The 22,330-nt window shown below is 42.8% G+C and overlaps 1 protein-coding gene across 3 annotated transcripts in view; it reads right to left on the bottom strand.

Annotated features, from left to right (window-relative positions):
- Pinx1 (PIN2 (TERF1) interacting telomerase inhibitor 1) overlaps positions 1-22,330 on the bottom strand; it is a 64,318-nt gene that overhangs the window by 18,517 nt on the left and 23,471 nt on the right. For 2 of the 3 annotated variants that reach the window (XM_027390347.2, XM_027390349.2), the window contains exon 7: positions 19,316-19,381. The exons of the other annotated variant lie outside the window; for it this stretch is intronic. In XM_027390347.2, the coding sequence (XP_027246148.1) occupies positions 19,316-19,381 (66 nt within the window). The remainder of the gene's footprint in view (positions 1-19,315; positions 19,382-22,330) is intronic. 3 annotated transcript variants of the gene reach the window in all.

Below are 22,330 nucleotides of genomic sequence, written 5' to 3'. Positions count from 1 at the left end.
CTTTTGTATGTGCCTTGGACTTCCTGCCCAGATTACAACTGGGGATTATGTCTCACATCTAACAATCCATCATCAACAGGGTTACTGTGTGACAAGGAAAAACACTTGAGTCAGGTTAAAGAAAGAAATAGAGGGAGAGGAAAAACTAGCTCAGAAGAAAATGATTAAGGCAACAGTAGGAGATTAAAGAAATAATAAGAGATTATGCCAAGGCCACAAAAATTGCATAAAGCTGCCCACAGCCAAGGCCTTACACTGTGGTTTCAGATACAAATGACTAGATAGTAAGCCCAGTATTGGCTCTCTTGTAACAACAACTCACAGAGCCGATTTTATTCATTAATTTAAGAAAGTACACCAAGTATTACCCTAGTAGTTCAAACCCACATAAGGTCTGCTAAAATAAAGTCTGAAATAACTGGTGACTGATGATACTAAGGTGTCATGCACCATGATTAATCCTATTCCAAGTAACTGAAGTCCACACAGAACCAAACGATCAGGAGACTGTGCTTCTTTCTGCCCCATCCTAACATCTGGCTCTCCAAACATGGCCAGTGACAGTGCTCAGTGCTTAAAGCACTGATGTAACTCAATGAGAACTATCTTTGAACTTTAGAAACTATTCATTGTTTAAAAGATCACAAGGAAGCATCCAAAGGCAATCAAACACACAGTTTTTATGCTAAAACATTTTTAACAATTTAGGAATAAGAATCGTACACAGGTTTAAAATGCAAACTCTGTTTATAAGTTTCAGCAATACATGAACATAAAAGAAAACTAACTCACTGCTTCCTAGAGTCACTCAGCCACTTCCTGTCAAGCCTTCCTGTGGAAAGCTTGCTGACATTGTACCCAAGCTCATGTTAAGTGGCTGTTCAGCTTTTCTGCTGTGGACAGGGATCCCACAGCATCTGGTGCATTGAATTCAGTATGATGTAAGCTCACACACTTGTTAGAAAGCTGTTGAGGAAAGAGGGCAGAGCTCAAGTCCATAATCCTAGCGCTGAAATTTGGAGGGTTGAGGCAGGAGTAATTCCAGGCCATACAATAAGAGCCTGTCATCAAATACCAGACAGTGATTTGGAATTCAGGTTCACATACTGCTTCAAAGCCAACTGTGAAACCCAGGCTCAACCTCATGATGTGGTCAGTAATCACAACAGAAGACCCAGACAACTCAGGACAGATAACCACTGCTAGATGCCTCTGCTGCTAATTTGTACAAGAAAATGTTCTGATATAGTGTGAAGAAAAACCTGTCAAAAAGCAGCAGGTGACAGCTCAAAGCACCCCAAAGCACCTTAGCCCTGTACTTTTTGGCAGGGACAGCTGTTGCTCTAAGAGACTCCGACTTGGGGTGAACTCCCCAGATGCAGGTTCTGCCCAGATAGGAAGGAACAGAAGTGCCAAATGGAAAACCACCAGCCCTTTGGCTCCCAATAAAACAGGACTTAAATCTTTCAGAGGCAGCATTGTTTTTTTTTTTTTTTTTCTATAAATTGGTTCCAATGAAACTGTATAAGATTATGGACCAAGAAGCACAAAGCCAGGCCCAGGGAGGTACTACTAACTTAAGCTGCTCCTAAAATATTCTGTAGAAGGACATTAACAAATAAGCTCTTTTAATTGAAATTCTTTACTTTAGAACCCAAACATATATAAAACACTTGGATGCCACCTAACAGTGTCCAGGTGATAAATCAGCTAAATGACTTAATTATAGTTTGAATCACACAGAATTCCTGAGGCAGAGGAAATGTTTATTCAAATCACTTAAAAGAAAGTCTTTCAGGTAGCTGCAAGCGATTTACTGACGCCTGCTTGTGTACAAACATTTGCTGTACTAATTACAATCTGGTCTTAGAATAGCAATCCCACTGGGACAGTTTAAACAATACGCTGGGGTTGAAGCTGTTTTTTCCTCTAGAGCAAAGGTTCTTTAACCCCAAACTCAGGTTAAAAGAAAAGCTTGAATACAAAGGATTTCCACAACAGTGGAAAGACCAACAGTGTTGAAAGACCATCTGAGTAGATGGTGTGAGCATGGGCTGCCCACTGTGGGCAGTGTGTCTGTGCAGTGTGTGTGCATGTGCACAGCACACATTTTCCCTGTAAGGAAGGAGTCCACACTCTCTGAAGTGATGAACTGAGGATGTTTTTTTCCTCCTTACTGTTCTGGTTTATTGCCATAAAAATCAAACCATTATGTCAGTATTAGATACCAGAAATTCTAGGCTGTTCCTACCATTGTTACATTAGTGGATTCCCCATGACTAGCAAGATGAAGTAGCCCCTTTGTTACTGAAGGTGTCCACCTCATACATTTGTGATCTGGTACAGTCTTTTTTTCACATTTTCATTGATCCAAAAAGTCTTATAATCCTGCTGAATAATCTGAAAGCATTTGTTTGCACCTCTGTCAATGATTAATGATTTAAGGACTCCCTAAGCATTGAAGGTAACCTGGGAAGCTGAGTTTCCATGAGCTTTCTAAGTGACTTGACTATCACCTGCTGGGGTAGGGTGAGTCATTTAGCATGTGCTAGGCAGAGAGAACCTTCAGCTTTAGGTGGGCTTCTTGGGGCAACTGGATCTGACAAGCGAATGGTCAAGGCCTTATCTGCAAAGTGGGAAGCGATCTCTTCTCTCACATGATTGGTTTTAGACATTTGTTTCTACACATACCATACAGATCAGTCTTCTTGGTAAACACAGGACCTATATCACAAAGGTGGGAAACAGCACAGTTCCCACATGAATTTTCCCAGGTGAGAAGGGCCAGGAAAGCGCAAGCAGGATGGGTCTCAGAAGAGATCCCACCCTCCCAAATCTCTCGGCTTGCCTGCAGCATGGGCAGGCCCCACCAGCCTGTTTCAATGGTGGTTTACTCACCAGGACTCACAGAGTTCAACAGTAGATCTTCCTGGGAATAGACCCTGGCGCAGGCCAGCTTCTATTCCTAGGGACAGATGAAGTGGATAGCCACTGCAGGGACACAAAGGCCAGGCTCATCTAGGAACCTGGCAAGTTCTGAAGAGCTTCATCTGGAACAGCTAAGGACTTGTCTCAACTGCAGCCACCTCCCCTCATTGCCCAATTATGCCCCTGCCCTCCATCCTCATCACACTTCGGACTGCACCACCTGTATGCAAGAGCCAGAGGGCAACAAACTGTTCACGAGGACTTGAAGCTAGACATAGAACAGTCACCCCAATTCCCTACTAACGCTGGATCCCCTGGTACATTGTCTTAATTCTACCCCCACTAGCTCAGCACCCAGAAGCCAGTAAGTCCTTTCTGCTGTGCAATCATTTTAAAGACTATGGTGGGAGTGAATTATCTCTCAAGGCAACAGTTATTTTGCATGTATTTGTGGGGATGAAAGAGGCAATGAGTATGTATATTGATGACAAAAGTGTACAGATTTTAATTCAACACTTCCCTAATCATTCCCTAAGTGCTGTTTTTTGAAAAAAAGAATTTAAAAATATTTATTATTATTTGTACGCGTGTGTGTGCATGTAGAGGTCAAAAGAAAGGAGTTGGTTTTCTCCTCCCACCACATGGATCCCAGGAACCAAATTCAGGTCATCATGTTTAGCAGCAAGCGTCTTTATCTTTTGAGCTTATTCATACTTTCTATCTGGCATTATCACTCCAGAATCAATCATACCAGTTATTAATAATTACCATCTCTGATTACCTTTTCAGTTATATATTGCAAAGAGCCACATTAAAGAAACAAATGGTAAAACGGATACAGGTTTCCACATAGGCTTCCTTCAAAAAGTGATGACATTAAAGGACACTATGAGGATGAGCTCAACAAAAATCCAGAATGTGGGGAATTCTTGAAGACAAAGAACCTTAATAGCCTTCAACAATAAATTTCAAAGAAAAGAGAAGAACATGAAATCATCCTCACTAGTCAGCTTACTCTGGGGTCCCCTTTTGAAGCTGGAATCACAGACAGACCATGCCCACCTGTATTTACATGGATTCTGGAAATTCACATTCTAGCCTTCATGCTTGCATGAAGCAATCTCCCCTTCCAAGAATCTGTATCTTAGTAGACAATGACAATGTACTATGATGTGTAGCAATAGTTTCAAATAATGAGGATGTGTGTAAGACTAGTTGGAAGGAGCCTGATTACATTGGGAGATGTGTACATGGAGGCTTATTTACTCTTCCCTCTGTAGTAGTGACCAGAGTCTGGTGGATGGCACAGGGGAAGAGTGCTCCATGGAGGCCAAGTGAAAGTCATCCCTGGCTGTTGGACATGTCACAGTGTGGTGGGCCCATAACTGAGGAGTACAGACCAGTAGACTCATAGCAGAAAGAAGATCTAAGGAGCCACCTCGACACACAACGGTAGCTCCATCTGTGCGCTGACTCAGACAGGAACAGTAAGGCCGGTGATGGGGGGCTGCATTTCCCTTATGAGATCATGCACTGGCCACAGCAGCCTCTACTGAAGCCAGCTTTGGGGTTTTCCCTGAAAGAGTCACAATTCCTCTCCCCAGCAAAACAGGAACTGATCCGAACAGGAATATTATGTAATTCTAGGGAACCAAGAGATTGGGAAGAGTAGGGCTGGGGAGAAATACCAAAGGATGAAAGCAGAGGTGGGATGGAAACGCAGAGCCACTCAGAGCAGCCTTTGGGGTGGGGGCAGGCCCAGTACCCACCACACCTGTCCAGCTCACTGGATATTCTTTCCAGGGGTGACCAGGTGCCCTTCTGGCAGTTAGCATGAGGGGAAGTAAAGGGGCATCGTTCCCACCACTCAGAGAGGGACTTCAAGGACCTGATACAGAGAAGAAAGAACTGACACTGGGGTAGGTGTGCTCCGTCCAGATCTGTGAGGTGTAATTGTCAAAACTACAGATTTAAGGAAATGGGACTTTTGCTCTATGCATATGCTGAAATATACCACTACCCAGCTAGTTGGCACAGCTACTGCCTCACACAGCAGTGGCCTTTGTGTGTGGTAAGGGTATGGAAGATCTACTTGGCAAATTCCCACTGCAACACTCTATAATGACAACAGGTACCAGTATGAACAGAGGCTTCTAGAAACTACTCATAACTTGGCCCACACTGCATAGGCTGCAGTGGGCAAGTGAGGAGCATGCTGGGGATAGACTCAAAGAGCAAGAAGACCACAGAGAACATGCCTCAGCTGAGTAACAGACAAAACTTGAAGTGCCTAAAGCCAGATGTTTAACAGCTTGTCAGTGCCAACTCTGCTTCTGGACAGATAGGTACCTGCCATCACTACTACACATGCGGTTACACAAAGCTTCTAACCATTGTCTCTGGCTATGTGCATCACAGGATTTTCTTCTTCCTCACAAATTGGTATAGCTTGTGACTTCTCAAGAGTGGACATTTACTGTTTTAGTTATACCAGGGTACTCAATATTAAAACACATGGAGAAGGCTCAGCAAGTAATTAGAAACCCGACGCCTAGCCTGACAACCTGAGTTCAACTCCTGGGACCCACACAGTAGGAAAGAAGTAACTCCTGCATGCTGTCTTTTGACTTCTATGCTCTGGCATGGTGCTCAAGCACCCCTTACATGTGCACATACTCCCACACAAAATAAACAAAAATTGTGTAAGTAGGGCTGGAGAGTTGGCTTAGCAGTTAAGAGTACTTACTACTTTTCCAGAGGACCTTAAGTTCCCAGCAACCAGTTCAGTGTCTTACAACTGCTAGTAACTAATTCCAGCTCCAGGGGATCTGACGCCCTCTTCTGGACTCTGTGGATACCTGCATGTATATGACACTCATACACACAGACACATGCATAAAATAAAAATAATTAGCACAGATGCGTGCACATACACACACACATATACATATACATGGGGTGGGGGTGGGGGGTAAACCCTAAAAGCCTAGGACAGAGCACTCTCTCCATTGGACAACAGCCTTTAGGTATGGGCAATGGCAGGGGCAGGCCATTGTGTCAGAGCTAGTTAAAGATAGCCATTCCCTTTGCCCCTCACACCAATACTGCTGGTATTTCACTTTCAAGTTTCAATACCAATCTCTCTCTCAAGGTTTGTCCGTGATTCAGCCTAAGCCTATGTCTGCAGGGACCAAGATAGGTTGAGGGAAATCTGGCTCAGGACAGGAAGAAGTCCTCAAGTGAGACAGAGGTGCCTCACTTAGAAGACACAACACCATAGGAGAGGGCTCTGGAAGACATGGAAAACATTGGGAAAAGCCTCCCCTACACTATCCTCAGTCGAGTGAAATGAAAAAACTCAAAGTCAACAGCAAATGTAATACAAATGACAAGCAAGCCAAGGTACCTCAAGTGCCCGGCAGCATATTAGCCAGCTGGGGTTTGTGTCTTGGCTGGAAGTCCCCTCTGAGAGAAGCCCCTACTTGTGCAATCAAAGCTACCAGCCTGCTATCACTCACGTCTTCCCAGGATCCCCTAGTTTGTTCTACTCTAACTCAGTGCTACAACCTTGATTCCAGTTTCCAATACCTCTCTGGGATCTTCTGCCTCTAAAGCAGATTGACTTCCTTTAGCATGTTCTCTTCCCATTCCTGCAGACAAAAACACTTTCCTTAGATACAAAAATCAATCATGCCATTCTGATGCCTGTGGTGGTTTGACTAGGAATGGCCCCCATAGACTCATGCGTTTGAATGCTTGGCCCATAGGGAGTGGCACTATTAGGTGTGGACTTGGAGGAGTGTGTCACTGTGGGGATATGTTTGAGGTTTCATATGCTCAAGCTACATCCAGTGTGACACACAGTCTGTTTCCTTCTGCTGCCTGAAGATCCAAATGTAGATCTCTCAGTTACCTCTCCAGCACCATGTCTGTCTGCACACCACCATACTTCTCACCATGATGATAATGAACTAAACCTATGAAACTGTAATCGAGCCTCTATTATAAGATAAGAGTTTATCTCATTTATAAGAGTTGTTGTGGTCATAGTGTCTTTTCACAGCAATACAAACCCTAAGACACCACTCCATAGTTCCTCTAACTTCAGGCAAAGAGGGTGGTCTAAGCTCCTCAGCATATGTCTTACAGTTCTCAGAAATATCACCCTGCAACATCCACCTCCACAGACAAAACCAATTTAAAAAAAGATTCTCTTCTCTTTTGACACCAAGCTGTCTCCCCTGCCCCAAATCCTATAGTGGATTCTAGTCCTTCTCATCATGTATGCATGTGTATACTCAGCCTCCAGCATGGCGATATCCAGCTGGTTCTAGTTGCGGTTGTAGATGACCAGGCAGGGATACTAGCTGCTCCAGACCCTAGTCAGTCACTCTGGGGATGAGATAAGTATCTCAACACACCTACAATTCAAATCCACTCCTGCTGTGCCAGCTGGTAAACTAGATTCAAGAATCCAGGTGACAGGTGTCATTCAAGTTACAGTTAGGATCCAGGCTTCAGGTTGATGCTGAAATCAACCTTTTTAAAAAAGACTGGTGAGCAGCCTTTAATCCCAGTGATTGGGAGGCAGAGGTAGGCAGATCTCTGTGAGTTTGAGGCTAGCCAGAAAAAAAGACTGCTGAGCTATTTCTACTCAGGAGGCTTTAGTTTCACTCCTGTGGTTGTCCCTGATGGGCTTAGGACCTGCTAGCCACATACAACGCAAATGTAGGCTCCAAAATGAGGGGAAGGGACCAGGCAAAGGATCTCACCTGGCCAGCTCTGCTGCTGACATCTCTGCCTAGGACCTACTTAAGTCTTCTAGGTTGGCTAGAACTTTGGCGGCCCATGGCTTTTATAGACACCCATCCTTTTCCTCAGTCTCTACCATAGAGGACTGTAAATGTCGTTGTGAGGAGAAACTAGGCACTCTACTATGCAGAACAACATCTGTCCTTCACTGGGGATATCAAAGGGAATATAGACACTGGCTAATATCTTTCTTCTGGAGGCTAAGCTTCTGGATTAAGGGCAACTAAGTTGAGATCTAGAAAATTAGACTTGGCAGATGTGTACCAGCCCTTCATGCCAGTTCCTAGTGCTCTGTATCTCAGCTGGGTACATCTGGCCACCACAGCCTCCACAATGATCTTCCAACTCCCCTGATGCACAGGGTCTGCTTCTTCTGGAAAGTCCTCCATGACCCTTTGTTCTTTCTAGATTGCTTGGAACAACAATGCCTGCTGGAGGAAGGCAAGCCCTTGTGAGGAAGGTGCCCACAGTCTATGCACACACTTCAGCACTGTGGCATGGCAACTTGAGGATGAGGTAACATCTCTCTCATATGGCAACACCATGACTCTCACCTTTTCCTGCTAGGCATCTCACATTACTGCAGAAAGTTGACACGATCCACAGCACAGCCCAGCTTGGACCATCCAGGCAGCTTCATCCTCATACATTTGCCACATGTGCCCCTACCCTCATCTGAATCGCAGAGTGCCTACTGCATGCTGGCATTTTGCTACAGGTAAGATAAAAGTGAGAATAATGAAAGCAAGGCCTTTTCCCTTTGGAAGCCTCTTAGAAGTACAAGTAGTTCTAAGTAGTTCCTGACCTCAAATATGTATCTCAGAGCATCTGCCTGCACCATTTAACAAGCATATTGTCTACATTATCTACACAATCCTCTGTTAGCTGGTCCATAGAGACTTTCAAATGAATTATTATCATGTCAAGCAAGAGCCAAAAGCTTGGACTCTAAGCTCAGTATGCTCAAAAGTTTTGACCATATCATTACCATTTCCTACCCAAAACTTCAAATGAGCTGATGCAAGAGAAAGGACACACCTTTGGAATAAAGGTGTTTATTTTCATCATTAACTTTAGCAGCTATACCAAAAATAGCTGACTTTTAAAGGGGAAACGAAGAGTAGGACATAAGTTAGTTAGCCTAGGGCATCACCCTCAAAGCAGTGCCATGGACATAGTTAATGCTGCTACAAATCATGATAGCATGAGTCATATATGAGCACTTTCCCTATATTCCTTAGTACTTGGACAGATTTACTTTCAGATAATCTTTAAACAAACATTATTGCAGTAAGTACCTGTAACAGATTCAAACAAGAGGCAAATAATTCACCTGGGGTGTGTAAAGTAGCGTTGCATGACATGGAGATGGGAACTAGAGTCAAAGATTTAGGAATGGCTTTAAATTTGAGCAAATAAATATAAGCTAAAAATGGACTTGATAGTTGCTTAGCAATTATTTCCATTAGCGAAATAGTTGTTATTGATTTTTCCCTTTGAAAATGAGAAAGTCAGGCTAGGGAGGAGATAGCTCAGTCAGTAAAATGCCTGCCTACCACATAAGCAGGAGGACCTGAGTTTGGAACTCCAATGGTGAAAAGTCGTCAAGGAAGACATTACAATATCAGTCTTTAGCCTCTATAAACACAGGCACAAATATGCACAAATACACACAAACTCCAATTCACATATAAACTACATAGATACAAACATACATATATACATACACACACACACACACACACACACACACACACACACACACACACACACACACAAATTATTAAGTGGATTAAAATCCACACACACAAAATAATAAAGTTATAGAGTGGCAAATGGAGAAATATTTTTAGGAGTCAGCTCCTAGGAACTGTTAATGTTCAATTCTTGGTAAGGTATCGCAATTCATTGACTGCTTGTTATTTTTTTTTCTAAGAATTTGAATTTTAATTGTAAATATAACAGAATATATAGATTCTGAACTAGCAAGATGTTCTGTGGCTAAGGGAACTTGCTGTTGAACCTGAGGACATGAGTATAAACCCTAGGACCCACATACTGGAAGGAAAGAACCAACTCCTACAAGTTGTTCTTGAGTTGCACATTACACCATGGCACATGGGCCTTCACCACAAATAAATAAACACATAAATAAATACTTAAGTGTAATAAAATAAAAAGTTAAACTATAGATCCTATAAATATCCACACAAATAGCTCCTACAAAGAAAGGCTATGCTATTCACAAAGTTAGCGTCATTCTGTATAGATTTAAGGCTAAAACAGAATCAGAATGTACAAAGAACTCCTTTGGTTGGTAGGACTTTAAATTAGTGATATAGTGCCTTCAAATACAAGTTCTAATCTTAGTGCATCAATTTTGTAAAGATGGCGCTGAGTTTTTAATAACACCACATGAAAGGTGCTCTGAATTCTTCCCAGCAACAGAGAGACTGCTGTCTAATGTATTTACTGAGAAGCTTCCTGTCCAAGTCAGGACTTCAACACCACTGAAGAGAGATGATGACAAAGGAGGGAAATAAACATGTTTCCAGTTAACTTACTGGGAAAACTGATACTCACTGAATCAGGAAAATAAAATTCAAGAGCTTCTTGACTTTCTAAACGTAAAATTCTAAGATTAATTTGCTACAAGAAGTCATTTGGGTGGGTGAAATGCTAATATCAAAGTGAAAGTCTGTTGGATCTACAAGACTTATAAAACAAAACAAAAAACCTCTAGCCAAGCATAGAGGTGCACTCAGGAGGCAGGGGCAGGTGGCTCCCTGGTAGTTCCAGACCAGCCAGAGCTGCACAGGGAGACTTGGTTGTTGTTGCCTTAAATCTTCAGGGCTAAAGGATATCAAACCTCTACCTCAGCCAAGCAAGTGCACAGAAATTTCTCTAGTTTAACTGCTACAAAGTCTTGGCTCGGCTCCCACAACAACACTCCTATACTCAAAGGAGCAAAAGGCGCCCTTCGGAAGCTATTAACCAAAATGCCCAGCAGTTAATGTCACCTTATGGAAAAACTACGCTTTACCCTAGACTTACTTTATATTCACTACTTATGGGAAAACAGGGCAAATCCACGACACTTTCAAAGCACACTGTGTCACTGAAGTTGGTCAACATTAAAATCAAAGTGACCTCACTTTTAACATGAAAGTCTATGCTACAGAGGGCCAAATATGACAGTTACTATGAAGCAAGAACCACAAAAACTTATGAACATCACCCATCCCTCCTGGTATCTAAGCTTCAGCCCCTCTCATCTGAACAGAAAATCAGTACAATAAAACACAAGCAAAGCAATTGCTTTAAGTGCTTAAAGGAGGTTTAAGATAAACTCTTACAGTCACAGAAGAGGGTCACAGGTGCAAAGCTGGAGTGTTCACTTTGGGAACGCGATGGGAGATGGATAGAGCTGAAACTGATGGCCACAGAAGCATACAGTAATGCACAGAAATGACCCATTCGCTTGGGTGAGGGGCTTCTGAGCAGATCTGGGCAAAACCTGAAACAGTGGGCAGCTTTGGAGAGAAGAGCTTCACCACAAAGTCAAAGAACCAAGGACTGAAGGCCCAGGGCCCCCAGGACCATGTGGAGCACAAAGGAATTTTAACCCGGGTGGGGATTAGTGTGAAAACTCTGACAGGCACTGCACTGACTGATGACCTTGTGTTTCAGCCTTTATCTAAGATTCACTTGGCATCAGTCTGTCTTCTGGAGGACAGACTCACAAAAACAATGGACACCCAGCTAACTAGGCACGCTTTGCAGTTTGCTGTTCTATTTGGTTAGTTCTAGATTTTCCCAAACCACCTACAATAATCCCTTTACCTAAATATTAAATTCAAAATTGCAGAAAACTCCAGTTTAAGCTTCATAGTTCTAGTAAGTGTGATAACATCTCATATAATCTTGCTTAGGACTTGTGCAGTGTGTACATGGTATATATGCTGCTGCTGCTCACCTGTTAGTCCCAGGTAATAGTTTCTGTTATCAGATCAACTGCCTAGTATCACAGCTCTTGTGTTTAAAGAACTCTTATTTATTTAATAATGGCTCCTAAGTACATGCAGGGTGTTGTAAAAATACTCTAGGGCATGGAACCCAGGACAGGCTATGTCCAGTACCTCTAGGTCATATAGGAAAGACATAGCATACATTTCACAAGGCTCAGTGCTATTCATGGTTTCTGATATTCACTGGTGTCTCAGAATATACTCTCATCAGATATGGGGGACTACTGGACCATGCAAGGGCATGGGAAGTGCAACAAAACAAGCCAGCTTACTGCAGTCTCTAACCATCTGTCTCTCTGCCTATATTCCTTTTTCTTGATCAGTGTTTTTTTTTTTTTTCTCCCTTTGTCACCCAGAACAACTTTCTACAATTTAATCCTATGAGGAAGCCCCCCCCAGCACCCTCCCCCCAAAGAAAAAAAAAGAAAGAAAAAAAGGTTCTATAGTCAGATAGCTAAATGAAGTTTGGGAGAAGGGCTGTGTTTATTAATGCATAAAAGGCTCTAAGAAGGCTGCAATATGGCTTTGTTAATTGAGTGTATGCTTACTAACAGCTACCACCCATGGGACACATGGGATAGAAGATGGGGGTATGAGACCCTGTCCTATAGAAATGCCGACAGGAAGAGCTGGCCACAGCTTCAACTGAAGCTGATCTAATCCCAATCTTCCTCTACCCCCAAACACATGCTCATCTACAGTGTGGTCCTCTTGCCTCTACCTCCTGAGTGGTGGGGATTACATTCAAGGGCTTCATGCATTCTAGGCAAGTATTCTAATAACTGAACTACACCTCTAGCTCCACAATGAAAATTATTAATGAGGAAAAAAAGATACCTCAGTTATTTTAATCAGTCCAGCCAGTAGCGAGGGCTCCTGAGTTCAAACGGCAAGCAGGCAACTGAGAAGCTGAATCATCATGGATGTGTGGAACAGCATGCTGGTAACAAACTGCACAAAGCTGACATCAATCCCTTTCAGCTCATCTGCTGTTTTTGAAACTCTCAAAAGGGGTAAATATCTTTTATTTTTAAACCAAGGAAAAGGAATCATTTTGAATTTGTGTTTCTGCAATCACACATCAGTGTCCTAGAAGTCAGTTAAAAATGTCAACCTGTCCACTTAAGGCAGAGACTGAATATTTAAGTGTCTATCAGCCCACCAGAGGATTCTTCTGCCATGAACTAGCAGCAGTGAATGTCACTACTCAGTAGCTCCACCTGGTGCCAGCTTTCCAGAAGACACCCTCAGTTTCTAAATCTGTGCACAAGGAAGAATGAATGATCTGTAGGAAACATAGCCATCACTCAAGAGGTCAATCTCTTCCTGGCAGACCCTCCAGACGAAGAGCATTTTGCCTCTAACCTAGTAATTATGATTAATGATGCTCAGACATGTATTGTATTTACATATCATTTTCTGCTATTTGTAAGAAGTGGCCCTTCCATGACACAGATTTTTTAAAAAAAACTGAGTTTGTACATAAATATACTTTTACAGAAAGGAATTATAAATGATGACTTCTACTTCTTAAAAACTTGCAAGCTGTAGCATATTTAAACTATTTCAATAAAAATGGTAGTTGGAGAAAAGTTTCCTAATGTTGTCATTTAAAAAAAAATACTATTCTGTTATATTTAGACAAAAGAAATAGTCAAAAAAGTGGCAGGGTGACTCACTAAGTTAAATGTTTATTACAAGCCTATTCTTTTATGTTGGTAGCTTGAAACCCAAGCAATGATGACTAGTAAAACTGACGAGATCAAAGGGTGTGTGCACACAAGTGTGTCAGTGCTGTGGCTTTTGGGTATAAGCAAAGGGTTTCCCAGAGGCCTGAGAGCTGTCAGGCAGACAAAGAGTGTCACTCCATTCCCTCCTTTTCCCAGCTTGGCTCTACAAAGCAGCTTATTCTACCTTCTGTGTCTACCACAAGAGATGCCTAGGCCGTACCCTCAGTACCCACTTGGCTTTGACAAGGACTAGATCCTGAGAAGCCCCCATAGAAGGCAAAAACCAGGGAGGCCAAATCCAAGGGACAGACAGCTCTGCAGCTCTGTCATCCTAGCAGTCTCTCTCAACTGTGGTGTGTCAGAGTGACCCTGAATGTGACTAGACAGAGAGGCCTGGTATCTACAAGCACAGCACAGAGCTAAGAGTCATTCTTAGCAGAAGGCCAAGGGAAGACACTATTTTCAAAAACTATGGGTGGGAACATGGGCCACAGGAACATTATTGAGCAAACAGGTTTTTCTGGTTAGGGTGACTTCTAATAATGCTTGAATGAAGACCCCAGTAGACAATGCTAGGCTAGCATTTCTGACTCACCAATGAAGCCTAGAGTTGAATTCCTGAAGGTCATAGGACTAGAAGGGCAGAGGACTTTGATGAAGGTCTGTGAAATGGTAACACCCCTGGTCTTGATACTGTATGGTCTCATTTGTTGGGTATTTCTGGTCTGTAAGACTCATCTAACCCCACCACTGTCCCCACACACACACACCTAGCTTTGATTTGATTTACATTCTTCCACCTCTGCTGTCACTGAGGTTTCTCCCTACACAGTACTATACCTAATAGCCTGAAATACAGGATTTGGTGCTATTCTTAGGGTTTTGTGACTGTAGACAGCATAACATAGAAACAAAGCTGTGCAGCTGAAGAGTATCAATGTGATCAGATGTCACCACAGGGCACCACCCAATGCCAGACTATTCCGTGGCTCTTTTACTAAGAGCAGTTTGATTAGTAAATTGGGCTTTCTTGGTCACAGCTAACTGAAACAGAATGGTGTTAGCCTACATGATCCGGCTGGGAACACGTAGGAATTCTTAATTCTATACTAGTCTCAAAAACAAAGGGCACCACTCTCTTCCCAGCCTTCCCACAACCAAGGCAAGGCGCTTGGCTTAGCAGGGCCTGTACTACTCAGTACAGGGACCAGAAACCTGGCCAAGCCTAAGTTTAATAAGACATCTGCACCTTATAGAATCCTTGGACAGGTTTCTTCTGCTTCAGATTTATTGTCTATGCTTAGCAGGATTGTGACAAGACATATTTATGAAAGCACTGCTCCTGAAAAACAGAATCTCGGGATTCAAAATTCTTAGCAAGGGCAGGCAGAGGTGCACACTTATAATCTAGCACTCAGTAGGTAGAAGCAGGGAGATTTCAAGTTTGAGGCAAGTCTAAGCTACATAGTGAGTTCAAAGCTAGCATGAGCTACATACACAGGGAGACCCTGTCTCAAAAACAAACAAACAAAAAGACAAATAATAAACAAAGCCAAACTATGCTGGGATGTAGCTCACTGGTAGAACATCAGCAACTCATAAAATTCCCATGGGTAGGGAAAAGAAAACAAAGACAGAATAACACTAAACTAAAACCCAAATAGCTAAAGAAAAAAAAAAAAAAAACAAAAAACAGCATCAACAAAAGTCAGTGACTTCTTCCTACCCTCATGGAGCAATCATGGCTTACCCTATAGAGGGAAACAGGGCAGAGAGAAAGCAAAGAAACCAGATGGTTCGCCAAAGGCCTGCTATGCTCAAACAGCAACACACCTAGGCAGCATCTGACTAGCTAAAGTTAACGGTGACTCTTCACATCTACTTCAGGTCCCAGACTCCCCAGTAAGAAGCAGAGCCCAGAGCAGGTGAGTGGACAGGTCTTCACTCAGAAGCACAGCCTGAAATTTTCAATCCTGATTCATAGACTAAACAAGTTTAATCTCACTGGACCTTGCCTTCCTTTTCCGAAGGCTGTGTTCAGTCATAAAACTGTCAGTCACTCTGAGAGCTAAGTGGCATAAGAGACTTGAGCAACCTGGCAACCTCTACTGAAAGGATTCAAAGGATGCTGCCTAGACAAGGGTCAGCTGAGCAGTTTTGCCTCTGAGAGGCCCTATGGTGAGGAAGAGTTCCTGTTACCTGTTACCACTCTACCTGCTGGGAAGTGCACTTTTGAAGGGCAACAAGAGGAACATGTCTGCCAGAAGACATGGTACCTTAGCACTAGCCATGCCTGTGCTGGCCAAAGAGCAAGTGAGAAAATATGACATACATAAGGGCATCTAAACGTGACAAACAGGCATTGTTCCTCTAGTGTCAAAGGAAAATTTAGACATACTTAGTACCACTGTACTCTACTGTGAAAGAAGTGCTCATGGAAGAGGGCCCATAACTCCAAATAAAGGAGCAAATAAAAAGGTGAGTGGCAGGCAGAGGAAGGTGCTGAATTCAGAAGCTTCTGGGGCAAGTCCCAAGCTGGTTGCATACCTCAAGTAATGCCCTCTAGAGGCACATAAGGATGACTGAAGGTGAGGCTTTGCAGGCTAAGCACAGCCGGTCCCCTGGCAGTGGACGCTCCATCTGTCACACACAGTGCTATGCAGAGACCAAAGACACTCAGTGTGTTACCCCAGGCAGAAGAAATTTTACTTGTATGGGGATAGTAATTGAGCTTGAATATTCCAGGTGGGGAAAAGATTTGCATACCAACCCTTCATAACAGAAAGTACTACCTTTAAAATAGCTCCAATTTGGGAACTTCTGCCTCTGCCAGATCCCACATAACAATACTTCCCAGAAATAAGAGGCCCATGAAGAATCAGGAACTCCCCTTCCACACTTTACCTCTGTCTTATGTAGTCACATGATGATTGAAAGCAGGGATTCTTAGATCTCTAGGGACTCAAGAGTGCTCAAAGGACTAGGCATTATATTCCAAGTGAGATCAAAATCATAACCTCCCAACTTCTATTATTATTAATAAGCATAACAAAGACCAAAATTGTCTTAAGGAGATCACAATGTTTTAAATTTACCACACAAAGTAATTAAGCTGTCTTTGGTAGGGTGAAAAAAATGTTAAAGAACATATCACTAAAATATATCTTTTAAAACAAACAAACAAAGCCAGGCATGGTGGCCACCAACCTGGTCTACAGAGCTAGTTGCAAGGCAGCTAGAGAAAGCCTGTCTCAAAACAATAAAAACAAACAAAAAATTGTAAAACAAATTTAATCTGAAAAATGTTTAAATATGCAAAAGAAATTAACAAGCAATCTGTGATGGTTTGAATAAAAATGGCCCCCACAGGCTCATAGGGAGTGGCACTACTAGGAAGTGTGGCCTTGTTGGCAGAAGTGTGTCACTGGGGCTGAGTTCTGAGGTTTCAAATGTTCAAGCCAGTCTCATGTCTGCCTGCCAATCCAGATGTAGAACTCTCAGCTTCCTCTCCAGCACCATGTCTGCCTGTACATCTCCATTCTTCCCGCCATGGCAATAATGGACTAAACCTCTGAACTATAAGCCAGCCTTAATTAAATGTTGGCCTTTATAAGAGTTGCTGTGGTCATGGTGTCTTTTCACAGCAAAGAAAAACCTAACCAAGACACTCCCATACTCCTTGCAATAATTCTTAAAGTTTTAAAAAGCCATTCAAAATTCTGGGTGTATTATATAGCTCAGTGGTAGATCACTTAACTAGTATGTACAAAGCCCTGGGTTTGATGCCCAGCACCACAAAAATAAGCAAATAAACACCAGTAAGAAGCAGAGACACCACCTTACACAACCACAACACTAGCAGCACACAAAACAAAATGAGTATTAGTACTTCAGACACCTTAAGAATCAGACTTCAGTCATCTAATGTGAGTTCTAATGACATTTGCAATCAAACTCCCACAGATACCTGGTTATTATGTTGTGTAGGGTCTCTCTATATACAGCATCCTGTCTTTTCTACTACTTCATTTCCCCCACACCAAGGGCTTATTGTAGAAATTATGTCAGTTGTCTTGAGCTTTGTCCCACATTTGAACTTTTGTTTTTCTTTATGGGGGCATTAAGCCTGTAATTCCTCTATACTCTGTATTTTCTAGGACTAGAGACTACATTCAGACTGGATTGACTTTAGGTTCAATTTTCTAGTGAGGGTACTTAGGGACTTGGGCTGTGTCACTCCAGCAGCACACCAACACTGACCTGTGAGATAAAAGGCTCTTGGTTAGCATCAGAAAATACCTTTCTTTCTGTTGAAACTAGACCTACTACCTAAGTTCACTTTGAGTAGCTCTTAGTATAATGCATAACTGGGATGGCTAATCTTCACTGTCAACCTGACTGGATTAGACTCACCATGGAGATAAACTTCTCTGTATGTCTCTGTAGCTGCTTCCAGGAAGCTTTAACTGAGGAGGGAAAACTTGAATGTGGGTAACATCATCCAATGGGCAACAGTCCAAACTGAATAAAAAAGACAAAGTAGGGCTAGCGTGATGGCCTGATGACTGGGGTTCAATCCCAAAACCCACAAGCCATCTTCTTATCATCATCTCTTCCTGACTATGGATGCAACACACTCTTGCTGCCACGAGGGACTGCAAGCCTGGGAATATAAGCCAAAGTAAACCCTTCTTTCCTTCCTTAAGTTACTTTTGCCAGCAATGGGAAAAGAAACCCAAATAAGCTTAGCATTAAAGCTCAATCTATTGACCTATTTAATTATACAACTACCTAAAAGTTACCTAGCTACTCAGTGAGCAACTACTAAAGACACTGAGCCAGGACCTCCAATGATCTTCATCAAATTTGTAGAATAGCAAGGCTACTGAACAGATGGCAGAAGAGTCAACAAGCTGAGGCAGCACACCATGATCAACAAATTCGACAAATGCATAGGTGGGCAAAAAGAAGGATGAGCATCGAAGAAGTAATAGTATAAGTTCCCTGGGGGTAGTGATTTTTATCTGTTCTATTCCCTGCCATATCTATCTTTCAAGTCTAAAACTTAGCCAAGCACAGAAGTAGTTAATTAGTATCTGCCTAATACATGGGTGAGTCAGGACTTTGTGACCAATGTCTGTGTGTCTGAACAAATGCACTCTTCCTTTCCCAGTGTTTGTGGAAGCAGGGCTTGACCTGTAGAGTGAGAGGTTACTCGTTGAGACAGACTACACAAGGCTAGGACCCCCAAAGTGAAGCAAAGGCTTGGAAAACATGGAGGTGGCTGAGGCCTAATATTTTGAACTTGCTTCACATAGGGACTTCTGATAATGGACAGCACTTAGACAAGAAGCACTTTGAGGAAACATGTGATGACAGATGCTTTGAAAACAAGCAAGACTTGGGGTTAGAAAAACCACTTAGGAGCAATGATGATGGGGAATGGCTTTATCAGAAGAAATAAAAAAGTGGAATGTCTGAGGCATTAAAAATATTTAGAAACCAACAGGCTAGAGAGCATCAACAGGATAGAGTCAGAAGGGAAAGCTGAAGATCACACTCACATTTGTTATCAGTCATAGAGCATGTCAGCGTTTTCACTTCTCCCTGAACTCTAAGGGTTTAGTCCCCTCCTACCATCTTTATGTGAAGAGACCTCTTCAGACCTCTAGTGTAAAACTGTACCAGAGAAGTTAAGATGTGCCTCAAAGTCATGGAAGAAGGTGCCACTGGATCTGACTGAACTAGAGATCTTGTTGGAGTATCCATGCAAAATCTTCCTCCCACTTCACATGGTAAGAGACGGCTTCCACTCACCTTCCCAAAGAGGGCAAGCATGCAGCACAGGGGCTTGCCTCTCTGGTGGAGTAGCATATATTCTTTCTGTAGATGAGAAAGATCAAGGAGAGTGAAGAAGGCATCTGACCTATGACCTGTTCCCCAGTGTGGACTTAAGAGGAAACACACACAGCAGTGGCAGTTTGCTGGTGACAGGAGCCACACAAAAAGCTTCTAGTTTGAAGTATAACAGGGATGTATTTCTTGAAGCCCAGAGCATGTTCTTCTAAGGATCTGTACTCATGAAGTAAGCTAAGAACTGTATATTCTTAAAACTCACAAAGGTGTTCAGGCAACACTCCTGCCTAAACGGGTCTCCTAGGAAGAAGCAAAAATTAGCCTAAGGGAACCAGGCACAGCAGAACAAGCTTGTACATTTGGATTTGAAACTGGCAGCCACCTCTAGCTCCCTGTGGTAGTTTGAATAAGAACAGCCCCCATTAGCTCTTATATTCGAATGCTTAGTCACTAGGGAGTGGCACTATATGAAAGAATTAGGAGGTGTGGCCTTGTTGGAGAAAGTGTGTCACTGAGAGGTGGGCTTTGAGGATTCAAAAGCCCATACCAAGCCCAAGGTCGGTCTCTCGGTCTCTCGGTCTCTCGGTCTCTCGGTCTCTCGGTCTCTCTCTCTCTCTCTCTCTCTCGGTCTCTCTCTCTCTCTCTCTTTGCAGATCAGATATATCTCTCAACTACCTCACTAGCACCATACCTGTCATGCCATGCTTTTTGCCATGATGATAATGGACTAAACCTCTGAAACTAAGCAAGCCCTCAAATAAATGCTTTCTTTTATAAGAGTTAACAAAGTGTCTTTTCTTGGTAATAAAACAGTGACTAAGATACTTGCCTAAACATTTGAAATAAAATAGTTCTACATTTGGAAATGATGAAAAAGAAAAGGCAACAGATCCCTTAACAATTTCTTCTTTTGATTTGAAAAGGCTCTCTTATAGTGCATCTGACTTTTTTTCCTGGAGTTACTTTGCTCAATGTTCCTAGGATTAGACCCCATTTAATTTATTTAATGGAGACCGCCAGTCAGCCATATTTCTCTTCAAATGAAAACACAGAGGTGACAGAGGCATAATCTCTGGGGACAAGGAGCCTGAACTGTACTGCTAATAGGAACTCAGTTGTGGCTGGAAGGCCAGGAAGAGGCCCACTGATGACAGTGAGACCCTTCTAATTTTGGATACCAGAACTGTGCCCATTGGCCGTGTTGTTCTAGAGAAACAGAGCCCTTCCATCTGAGGATTTTCTAGTGAAAAGGCCAGGTACCCAGGATCCCTGGACAGCCAGGCAAGAAGAGCTGCTTGCCCCTACAAATGGGCTCCTAAGGGAATTTCATTAACTGATTTAGAACAGAGAAGATGGCAAAGGATGACTGACTATATGGGAATCCTCCAATTCGAGAAAACAACCAAAGCCAAAAGAACAGAGGCATGCAGAGAAAAGACAAACATTCCAAATCTGGTGACAAGGGAATGCACTTATCCATGAAACAAAAACAAAATGGCATATAGAAATAAGGAAGAATAAAAATGTTAAGAGCTAAATTGAAGATTTTTAACAGAAAGGTTAGAAAATAAATCCAAGGTCTCCTCCAAAGTACAGCCAGGACACAGAAAAATCAGAGACAAGAATAATCTAAAGCCTAACCAATGACGCCATGAAACTAGAAGGGGGAGGAATGTCCATACAACTATAAGAAGCAGGGGAAGAGATGTCCACATAACTACAGAGAAGAGGGGAAGATGCCCATGCAACTACAAAGGGGGTAGGGGAGCTGCCCATGTAACTACAGAAAAGAATGGGGTAAGTACAAAAGGATGAGTAGAGGTGATTTCCAGAGCTGCCAGAAGGCTATGAAATGTCTACGGAATATAAACACTCAACTCCCACTTATGAGACTGTAGACTCCAAGGTTAAGGAGCTTCTAAAACATCCTGCATGGGAGACAAAGAAAATAGGTCCTTGTAAAGGACAGAAATAAGCACTGACAAGTACCACAACACAAGAGTAAAACCTTCAAACCTCGGAGATAGATTTCCAGTCCCATTCTAACCCTCACCTGCAGAGAGAGCTACTTTCAGCCCTGCACTCTTTTCTGGACATGAGGCTTAGGATGGGCAGGTTAAGAGGTTGTGTGGTTAATTTTGTCAGCTTGACAACTACAATCACCTGGGAAGAGTGTCAGTGTTAGGCTGGCATGAGGGCATATCTTTATGTACTAATCAAGGTGCCCAGACTCAACCTTGGTGAAGGGGTCCTGTACTGTATAAGTATAGGGAGGGAGCTGAGTCTAGGCCCACAGGCATTCATGTTCTCTCTGTTCTTGACTGTGAATGTGACTACCTTCTTCAAGTTCCTTCAAGTTCCACATCTGTAACTTCGGAACTGTAAGCTAAATAAGTCCTTTCTTTCCCAAGTTACTGTTTGTCAGGACATCTTATCATGGCAACAGAAATTAACCCAAGACAAAGAGCAAGATATGGGTAAGCTGGGTGTGAGCAACCAGCAGGGAGTCCCAGTGAGGCGAGTGGTGGGGAGATCCTCTGGGCAATCACATCTATCGGACAGAGCAACCCACAAAGAGTAGCAAGGGGCTACAACACCTACAGGTGCAGAGGGTAAGTCACAGAAGCCCGTTTCCATCAGAAAACAACGAAATTGCAGAAATATTCTAGAACAATATTTGACTTAGCAGGGGGTACAGTTTACATAGTTGCGAAAATATAAGTACCAGATAATAACATCAGTAACTTACTTGAGATATAAAAAAGGCCCAAATCCTATCTACCAAGAGAAATGTCAATGGGTGGACTTGCACTCAGGCTTCTGTAAAGACTCCTGGCTTTACACTCAATCTTTCCCTCCCCAGCCAGCCCACAGTGCACAGCACCACACCATGCACCTCTACTCCTTTTTCCTTGTGGGCAATGATATGGTTGTAGAGCCCAGTAAGACCCCAGCATCTATCTTGTGGATCAGTAG

Source organism: Cricetulus griseus (assembly GCF_003668045.3).
Source record: "Cricetulus griseus strain 17A/GY chromosome 1 unlocalized genomic scaffold, alternate assembly CriGri-PICRH-1.0 chr1_1, whole genome shotgun sequence".
NCBI lineage: Eukaryota > Metazoa > Chordata > Mammalia > Rodentia > Cricetidae > Cricetulus > Cricetulus griseus.
The sequence above is the reverse complement of the archived record's forward strand: the minus strand, read 5'-3'. Positions and strand labels throughout refer to the sequence as shown.